Genomic DNA, 10,586 nt, shown 5'->3' with positions numbered 1-10,586 from the left:
AAGGTGACCCAGCTCTGCTTAACAGTATACCCAACTGAGTGGCCCAGAACAGACGGAGGCATTCTGGAACTCATCTTCAGGGTTCAACCCAGCTCAGTCCCTCTCTTTGGTCCCTTACGGTTCTCTGAGCTGATGGTCAAGAGCCTCCACATCTCTAGCCTACCTTTCCTGTCTTACTTAACCCCTTGTGACACCTGGTGGCATGTTTGGGCTTGCAGAGTGGGCATGTGCCTTCCAGCTCACCTGGCCTCAGGTGACCCTCCCAGCACAGTGGTATTTCCCTCATTCCGGTACCTCTCAAAGCTTTCTCCAGGTTATAGACAGCAACCTGCCCCAGCACAAGAGCCTGGCCAGCTTCTGAAGAGCCATGTGTCAGATATAGAGGTCAGTTTCTGGCCAGTCCCTTCCGGTGACTGCCCTCCCCTCCCACCTGTTCTCCGGTACAAACGAAATGGGAGCTTGGCCACTGCAGCAGCTGCAGAGGTTCGCCCCGTCGCCTCATGAATCCCCCGGCTGCCGGCACGCTTACCTGCAGATGTAATTCGTCTTGCAGGAGTCCTGCAAATTCAGACAGTTGGGCTTCTCCCTCTCCTCATAGGAGCACACGGGCACGATGGTCTGCCGCCGTCGCTCGGTGCAGGCGATGTCTCGGCAGGAGCAGAAGAGCATCCCGTAGCTGTGCTTGGCCGGAACCTTGTCGAAGAACTGCCGCAGGGCCTTGTGGCACTTGCGTCGGTTGCAGACTTCGTTGGACATGCTGGTGGTACACGGCGTGATGTACGCAGACCTGTACTTCTTGCAGGTGTCATCGAGGTTGCAGGCCTTGGCGGCATCCAGGCAGTTGTTCCCTTTGGGAATGTGCTCGACTGCAAAAGGAGAGAGAGACGGGCGTGATCACTGTGCTGGGCGCCCGGGCTGCTCACACCTCCTCTGTTTTAACTGAGTCCTTGCCGTTCACCTGGCAGTGATGGGAACTTTGATCAACTCTGTGTTTTGAAGCTAAACACTTAATGATTTCGGGACAAGGAGGAAGTATTAGGAATGCAAATGCTAGGAAGCCACAGAAGAACACAGGCTCCTAGCACTGCCTCAGATGTATAATTAGGAGGTATTGAGAGAGGCCAAAGGAGCTCAGGCACCTGCCGACTACAAGGCAACAAGAGAAGTTTCCAGCTCCTGGCTGGTAAACTGAAATTAGGATAAAAAAAAAAAAAAAGCAACAAATTATATACTTGTTCATTATATAGTATATAAAATGATATGCTGAATGCAAGTGTAATTGCCATGCAATCCTCCAGGAATATAATTATGTAATAAATGCATATAGTACATGCTAATTACTATATGATTACAGAGTAATTACATGGTTATTTGAGCCCAAAAGACAAAATATTATGCCAGACTCTCTAAACAAGAAGAAGCAACTATAGCGAAGCTTTATTTAAGTTCTACCTCACAAGCCATTGGAAGAAAACCAGAATAAATTACATAAAAATTTATAAGCCTCAATTACCACTTAACTTACCATCTACAAAGTGTGAGATCTATGAGTATTGAGGCTGAAGATTAGAAAAATTCAGCTAATATTTTGTATAGAATTTCAATGGGCTTACCAACCATAGGCCTTTGGAATCCCCTCAAAATGTGCCCTCTGCACAAGCCCCCTGTGCTCAGGAATGTCCACTGACAGGCTGGGAAGAGTGTCTGGTGGAGGGTGGGCCCACTGGGGCAGCTGGGTGGGCTGGCAGGGCCACGCCCAATGGGTAAAGTTAAAACTGGAGTGGTCAAGGGAAATTGAGCTCAGTCCCCATGATATAGGTATTTCCACAGGGTGGAGAAGTGATGGAAAAACCTTCCAGAGCTACATTATAAGATGGTCCATGGGAAATTGATAATTCGCTGGGGCAGTGACCCTCTGCAAACAGTAGGGAGGCTGCAAAGCACCACACGATTGTGGGATTCGACCCCTAGTAAGTTCCTGCTCAGGCTTCAGCCCTTCCTTGGATCCCCAAACCTGCTTTCGTTCTCTTTATTTAAGCCCCCGGTCAATGGGGACTCTGAAGACATTTGGAAAATGACAAGAGGTTAGAGAATTGACAACAGAGAAGAGTCCAGGTGGGTCGCATGGGACTGAAAGACAAGACGCTGCATTCAGTGTGCAACATCGGAAGGGCGCATGGGATATTATGCAACCTTGAAAAAGGAAGGAAATCTGTCATCTGTGACATATGGATGAGCCTCGAGAACACTATCCTAAGTGAAATCAGCCAGCCACCGAAAGACACGGTACGATTCTACTTACATGAAGTACCTAAAACACTCAAACTCATAGAAGCAGAGAGTAGAATGGTAGTTGCCAGAGGCTGGGGGAGGGGGAGATGGGGAGCTGTCATGCAAGGGGTATAAAGTTTCAGTTTCTGCAAGGTGAACAAGTGCTAGAGATCTGTACAGCATCACACCTAGAATTAATAATACTCTACCGTACATTTAAAACTCTGTTAAGAGTATATTTCATGTTAAATGTTCTTACCCCAATAAAAAAAAATTTTGAAATACTAAATAAGTAAAGGACACACACAGCAAGTCTAACATTTCAGAAAAAGAAAAACTCTCCCTGTTCTGATGTGTCTTGCTTTAAGGAAACTCAATATGCAAAAATCTGAAAACGCAGTTACACCCTGGCACCATGAGCCGTATTTTACTAAGCCCTAGGTTTGTGATTCTGCCTATGACAACTGAATCCAACAATTTCACGTGGAAGGCAACAAAGACATCCAGCCTTCCATAGGTGAACAGTGCAGGAAGCCAGCGGCTGCGTGTACATCCATGCTGGTTTAACAAGCACACCTGGTGCATTTTCTCCATCATGACCTGGCTTCTCTCTGGTTCCTCTGTTTTCACACTCAGGCTCCCTAGAACTCAAGGAGTGAAACATTTACCATGTGCCCTGACAAGATCACTAGGGCCTCTGGGCCTTAGCGACACTTCTAATCTTTTCTTCGTTTGCAACTTCTAATGTTATGATGTTGGGCCCACAGGCAACGGTGATTTATATTCTTGAAGGTCTACAGTTTTCTGAGAGATGTCTAAATTATGCATTTCTGATGATAATCTAAAATAAATTAGTATGATCGAATTCTAAATCATCTGGATTAGGCCTGGAAGGCTGGATATCGGTACACGATTTGCTGCCTGCATTTATACTTGCATTGGTATTAAATGGTACTTTATAATCTCTGGCTAAAAAGAAAAAAATAGAGGCACATAGGTAGACTTAACACTTACATGATGTAACCATTGATATATGAACAGTTCATGTAAGTTCAAATGGAGAAAAATGGCAGAAGAATTAAGTCACCATCCAGTAATATAGGCCTGCCAAACTCAAGAGAACTCATGAGTACTACTTTCTGACTGTAAGCCCCAATTTAGGTTCAGTAAATCAATATCATTCTTTACATTAATGTTATTAACTTGCATTTCATTGTTTTCAAAGTTTGTTCACACTTAATTCGTGTGCATTGCTTTTATATAGTCGTGTAAAAGCAAAGAATACGAGTTTATAGTTTTATGTTTATAAATTTCAAATAAGATCATAATAAAAATAGTAAAACTCAACATATGAGGTCAGAAAATTTACTTCTGTCTGAAAGTAGTCCACATAATACACAAATTTTTAAAAACTGGCCTGATTAAAAGCTCCTCGACATGGGTCTTGGCAATGATATTTTGGATATGATGCAACAACAAAGTAAAAAATAAACAAGTAGAATTACATCCAACTGAAAAGTATCTGCACAGCAAAGGAAACCATCAACTAAATGAAAAGGCAGCCTATGGGATGGGAGAAAATATTTGCAAATGATATATCTGAGAAGGGGTTAATATTGAAAATATATAAAGAACTCATACAACTCAATAGGCAAAAACAAACAAAAACAAAAAGTAAAAAATAAACAAGTAGAATTACATCCAACCGAAAAGTATCTGCACAGCAAAGGAAACCATCAACTAAATGAAAAGGCAGCCTATGGGATGGGAGAAAATATTTGCAAATGATATATCTGAGAAGGGGTTAATATCGAAAATATATAAAGAACTCATACAACTGAATAGGCAAAAACAAACAAAAAACCCAACCCCATTAAAAAATGGGCAAAGAACCTGAATAGACATTTTCCCGAAGAAGATATTCAAATGGGCAACAGGCACATGAAAAGGTGCTCAACTAATTTAATCAATCGTTAGGGAAATGCGAATCAAAACCACAATGAGGCACAAATGGGCAACAGGCACATGAAAAGGTGCTCAACATTATCAATCGTTAGGGAAATGAGAATCAAAACCACAATGAGGCACCGCCTCATGCCTGTTAGAAAGGCTGTCATCAAAAAGACAAGAGATATCGGATGCTGGTGAGGATGTGGAAGAAACGGAACCCTTGTGCACTGTTGGTGGGAATGTAAATTAGTGCAGCCACTATGGAAAACAGCATGGAGGTTCCTCAAAAACTTAAAACTAGAACTACCTTATGATACAGCAATTACACTTCTGGGAGCCTACCCAAAGGAAACAAAAGTGATCATGTCTAAGAGATGTCTGCATCCTCGTGTTGATTGCAGCATTATTTACAGTAGCTCTGGAAACAACCAAAGAGTCTGTCGACAAATGAACAGATGAAGAAAATATGATATACACACAGTGAAATACTATTCAGCCATGAAAAGAAGGAAATCCTGCCATTTGCAACAATGTGGATGGACCTTGAAGGCGTTATGCTAAGCGAAAGAAGTCAGAGAAAGAGAAATACTGTATTATCTCACTTACATGCGGAATCTAAACAAACAAAAATAAAATAAAATTCGAAGGAAAAAGATCAGATTTGTGGTTACTAAAGGTGGGGAGGGGATGGAGGAATTGGATGAAGGTGGTCAAGAGGTACAAACTTCCAGTGATAAGATAAACACGTCATGGAGATGTGCTATACGTGATGGCTATAATTAACACTTATATAAATGGGACGTTTGAAAACTGCTAGGGGAGTAAATCTTTAAAGTTCTCATCATAAGGAAAAAAACATTTTCTTCTCCTGCTCCACCTTCTCCTCTTCCTCCTCCTCCTTCTTCTTCATCTATCTGAGGTGATAGATATTAGCGAAGCTCGTGGTAAACAGTTCACAATATATGTAAGTCAAGTCATTATGCTATCTATACACCTTAAACTTACACAGTGCTGTAGGTCAATTATATTAAGAAAACTAAAACTGGCCTAGCGTATGCCTGTTCTGTTACAATAACATTAACTTCTTTTTTAAAGTTGTTAAAGCTATATAAATTACCGATTAATTTATTTCTTCTAAATGGTATCAAAAAAGCAATATGTCCAAGGAAAAGTTTTGTACAAAGTTGGAATAGGGCGAATGAACCATTTTACATCCAAACCAATTGCTCTAAGTTTACTCCATTTAGCAATCGATGTGGCTCAGCCTTCCCACTTTCAGCTGATTCTGTTTCCGCTGATATATAACACTGCCAAAGCCCCATCTCCTTACCATTATTTCAGAGCCTGTGACAAATTCCAGAATGCACAACCTGGCACATTCAGAAAGGCGAAAAACTATTAATTGATTTCCAGCTCACAGGTCAATGTATGACTTCCTTTTTGTTTCTGATTTTCATTTACTCAAAATATTCTCACGACCTTTCCCGACTTGATATATGAGGCCAGTATGACTCAAATAGCAGAATCTAACAAAGACGAAAAAATTACAGACTAATATTCCCTATAAATATATATTCAAAAAGTTTAGTATATAGTATTTAGAAATAGGTTAAAAGGATAATGCATCATGACTAAGTAGGGTTTATCCCAAAATGCGAGTTTCGTGTAATGTTTAAAATTCAATGTAATTCACCATATTATCAGGCGGGAAGAGAACCATATGATTATTATAATAGGCAAAGAAGAGAGTCATTCAACAAATTTCAACTCTCATTCAATAAAAAATACTCAGCAAACTAGCAACAGAAGAAAACCTCGATCTGATAAAGGGCATCTGTGGAAAACTTATATCTAACATATTTAATAGTGAAATACCGTTTTTCTCCTAAAATCAGAAGAAAGAATGCTTCATCCAATTCCTCCATCTCCTCCCCCACCTTTAATAACCACAAATCTGATCTTTTTTCTTTGAATATTTTTGTTCGTTTTTGTTTCGATTCCACATGAGTGGGCTGATACAATATTTTTCTTACTGTTTTTACTCAACATTGTACTGGAGGTCCTAGTCATTGCAATAAGGCAATGGGAAGAAATAAAAGGCAGGGAGATTAGAAAAAAGATATCTCTATTTCCAGATGACTCGAAAAATTCTAAAAAAGATACACAACGACTTCTAGAACTAGAAAGTGAATTTCTCATAGTCAAAGGATACAACATTAATATGCAAAAATTAATTATCTTTTTATAAGCTATCTGCAAAAATATTAGGAAATGAAATGGAATCCTATATACAATAGCACCAAAAACAAACCAAAAAAAGGCACTTAGAAATGATTTTAATAAAAGACATGCAGGACCCCTACACTGAAAACCAACAAACATTGCTGAGAAACTTAAAGAATATCTAATAAATGGAAATATATACCATGTTTATAGAACAGAGGACTCAATATTATTAAGATGTCAATGATTCCCCAATTATGTTTTGAAATTGGCAAGCAGATTCTAAAATTTATATGGAAATGCCAAGGACGTGACATAGCCAAAGCAATTTGAAAAAGAACACCAAAGTTGAAGGACTTTACATAACTTCAAGATTTACCATAAAGCTACAGTTATCAAGACAGTATGGTACAGCAAAGGAATAGACAAATTAAACAGTGGAACAGAAAACAGAACTCAGATTAAAAACGACACTCCTACAGTCATTCAGTCATTTCATTTTTGGCAATGTCACAAAAGAAACAAAAAAAATCCATGGGAGAAAGAAAGCCTTTTCAAATAGTACGAGAATAATTGAAAATCAACATAAAAAAAAATAATAACTCCTCAATCCCTACTTCACACCATACATAAAAATTAATACACGATGGATCACAGACAAACATAAAAGCTAAAATCATAAAGCTTTCAGAAGAAAACATAAGATAATCTTGGAAGTAGATAAAGAAAAATATTCATTCTTTCAGGGGACCACAGAAAGCAATAGACTTAAAAGAAAAATATTGATGTTAGATTTTATCTAAATTAAAACTTCTCATCAAAAGATACTGAAGAAATTAAGAAAATGAATGGACGAATCACGGACTAAGAGAAAACATTTGCAATACGTACATCTGACAAAGGACCAGTATCTAAAATATATTAAGAATGCCTAAAACTCAGAAGTAAAAAACAACTCAACTGAAAAATGGACCAAATATTTGAACAGACACTTCACAAGATAATGAAAAGACATTAAGCACATGCAAAGTGTTCAACATCATTAACTATCACGAAAATGAAAATTAAAACTAAAACGAGATATACCATTACACCCATCACAGTGGTTAAAATTAAAATATGACACCCCCAAATGTTGTCAAAGATAGGGGGCTCCTGGAATCTCACACATTGTTGGTGGGAGTGTAAAATGGTCCAAACACTTTGGGAAAATGTTGAGCAGCTTTTTCTTTTCTTTTAAATAAAACTAAACATACACCTATCCTGTGACCCAGCATTTGCACTTCTAGGTATTTATTCAAGAGAAGGGAGAACATATGTCCACCAGAACACTCGTGTAAGAATATGATAACACTGTATTGAAAATAACCCCAAACTGGAAACAGCTCATATGTTCATCAATAGGAAAATGGCTAACCAAACGGTGGTCTATCGATGCGATGAAACACTACTCAGAAACAAGAACAGATGAACTACTGATACACACAATAACATGAGTGAATCTCAAAAACACTAAATGGAGTGGGGAAAAAAAAAGCTTTACACAAAAAAGTATACACTGTATGATTTTACGTATGCGCTGTTCTAGAACAGGCAACACTACTTTATTATGAAAATATCAGAAGAGTGGTTACTTCTAAAAGATGGAGATGGAGATTGGCTGGAAAGGGGCAAGAGGGGACTTTCTGGAACAATAGTAATGTTCTCTATTTTGATAGAAGTTTGGGTCAAAACTCAGAGACTGGTACATTTAAGGTGTGTACGTATATACATTTTTACCTCAAAAGGAAAAAAAAACTAAACAAAAAATGAAAACTGGTTAATGAAATGTCTGCTGAAACATTTAAGGGAAACACTGATATCTGCATTTAAAAAAACTTGGATGGATGGATGGATGGACACGAGGATGGAGAGATGGATACTTACAAAGCAACTGCATTCAAATTTAATGGTAGAATCCAGGCAGTGTGGTTGACTGTAAAATTGTTTCCACTTTTCTCTATGTTTGAAATATTCAAATAAAATATTGAAAAAAAATAGATTTGTTTCTATCCTATTCTTTTTATGTAGTTTCACTGGCACAGAATGTGGAAGACAGCTCCTAGCCCCGCCATTAGTCTCCTCACAAATTCACCTCCGACTCTCTCTCAGATAATGCTGCATTTCCTGCCGCAATGAAGTTCAAAATAAACACTCCTGAAATCACAGGACATAGAAATTAGAGTTGAGTTTTCACTTGGTAAGACGATCGATCCCCTATATCTATTAAATGGATCCCCCAGTGCACAAAAATGCTACCTCAATGATTTGAGGGTAGGAGGAGTGAGCAGAATGAGTCAGTTGAGGCCACTTGTGTCACACGCAATTCTCCATCACCTCACGCAGGGTGTGGAGGAGCAGGCAGGCACACGCCTGTGTTTTACGGTCTGGGCACAAGCGCCTCCTCGCCTGCGAGGGGAGGCTTCTGAACAGCTTTACCATAACTCTGAGTGCCAACCTCTCCACAGCTCATTTTGGAGCTCGGCATTAAAATGTCGCATTCCCCCTTCCTCTTCACCTCTAATCTCTCCCTCCATCTGCTGTTATTCATTCTTTAACTCGGTAGACTGTCTGGGATGCTGTCTGAATGGGAAGTACTCTCAGAATGAAGGCTGTTTACTAGAAATCCTTCTTCTTGGGGGAGGGTGTATGTGTGTGGGTTGTGCCGCCTAATGAGCTACTCTCAGCCCAACACTGCATTATGGAGAATGCCATTTAAATAGTTTTTCCTTCAAAGTTAGGCATAACCAGGTTGTTACTTTGCAGGTTACATATTGCTTTCGCTTTCACCATTCTCAGCCTCTTTGGCTGTGATCACATCTGATGTGACTTGTGTCCTGTTTTCTTGGGCATAGGAGGTATAACCTTCACAGCAACCGGATGGCCAGCTCCCAGACCATGGAATGAAAAGGGGCAGGTGCTGCTGACGGAGACATGAATTAGAAGGCCGGGCGGTTAAATGTGGCCCAAACACTGAACGTCTTTGTACAAATCAGCTTTCCCCTCGATGGGCCTCAGTTTCTCCATTTGTGAAATAATATACCGACGGTCCCTTCAAGCCTCAAGGTTCTTTGATTTAATAGTTTTAATATAAATTGCCCCCCCCTTTTTTTTTTATTAAAACATCAAGTATTTAGGATAACACTTGATGATCAGGGACAGAATGTAAAACTCCCAGCACTCAAAGACAGACTCTAGCCTCTCAGCTGCCTGAGACTCCAAAAGATTTCAACGCCAACCTCCAGGCAGAGCAAACGTAAAAGATTCCTCCAATACAGGGAGATGTGGAGGTGTCAGGGATGAATTATGCACCAGGAGAAGAAGCTTTCACATTCTAAATTCCTCTGGCGCGAGGAACTGCCTTTATCCCAAGTACAATCCTCACACTGTCCCAAATTAAAGAGGCTATCACTGTGGCCAGCAGCCCCTCATTATTTACACTTAAAAAATGCCACTGTTATTGGCAGTCACTGGGGCCAGTTAACCAGTCTAAATGATTCAGGATGAAACACAGATGTAAGCAACTAGAAATCTATTTCTATAGATTACGAGGGGAGAATAAGACAGTAAATACAGTGAAATCCGCATGGTCTGCATGAAGATGTGATTTCCTAGCGGAAAGTTCACAAGACGCAGTGAGAGAACGCTGTTTTACACACGCTTGCCAATTTCCGGGTATCCTTCTGCCTTTTTCTTTAGGGCGGCAGCACTGAATTCACAACTGGTTTCCTCTTTCTTTCCGACTTGATTAATGACCACGTTAACATAACTACTGTTCTTCTTCTAATAGGCTCCCTCTAATGTGTTATCCCAGCAAATAAAAAATGGGCAAAAAGCTCGAAGATCCTCACAGGGGTAGAGCAGGCTTTTCTGGAAGCTCACGTTTACAGTCTGGTCTTCTGATATTCACGTGGATCACATGGTAAATCCGATCAAACAGGTTGCAACCCTTGTAATCAATTCTTCAAGAGCTTGGCCTCTTCCAGCTGGGATGCTAAAAATTACATTTAAAAAGCACATGTTGGCTCCTGGGAGCCCATTTGGTCATTCATACACCATTTCAGACATATTGTGTTACACGATGATGAATTTCCTCCTCGTCC

At 39.9% G+C, this 10,586-nt stretch overlaps 1 protein-coding gene across 2 annotated transcripts in view; it reads right to left on the bottom strand.

The window, feature by feature from the left end:
- Positions 1–10,586, bottom strand: part of GFRA1 (GDNF family receptor alpha 1) — a 195,458-nt gene that overhangs the window by 52,628 nt on the left and 132,244 nt on the right. For both annotated transcript variants that reach the window (XM_006920938.2, XM_025039133.1), the window contains one exon: positions 530–866. In XM_006920938.2, coding sequence (XP_006921000.1) covers positions 530–866 — 337 coding nt within the window. The remainder of the gene's footprint in view (positions 1–529; positions 867–10,586) is intronic.

This window comes from Pteropus alecto, unplaced genomic scaffold (genome assembly GCF_000325575.1).
Source record: "Pteropus alecto unplaced genomic scaffold, ASM32557v1 scaffold177, whole genome shotgun sequence".
Lineage (NCBI taxonomy): Eukaryota > Metazoa > Chordata > Mammalia > Chiroptera > Pteropodidae > Pteropus > Pteropus alecto.
This window is presented reverse-complemented; position numbering and strand designations above follow the sequence as displayed.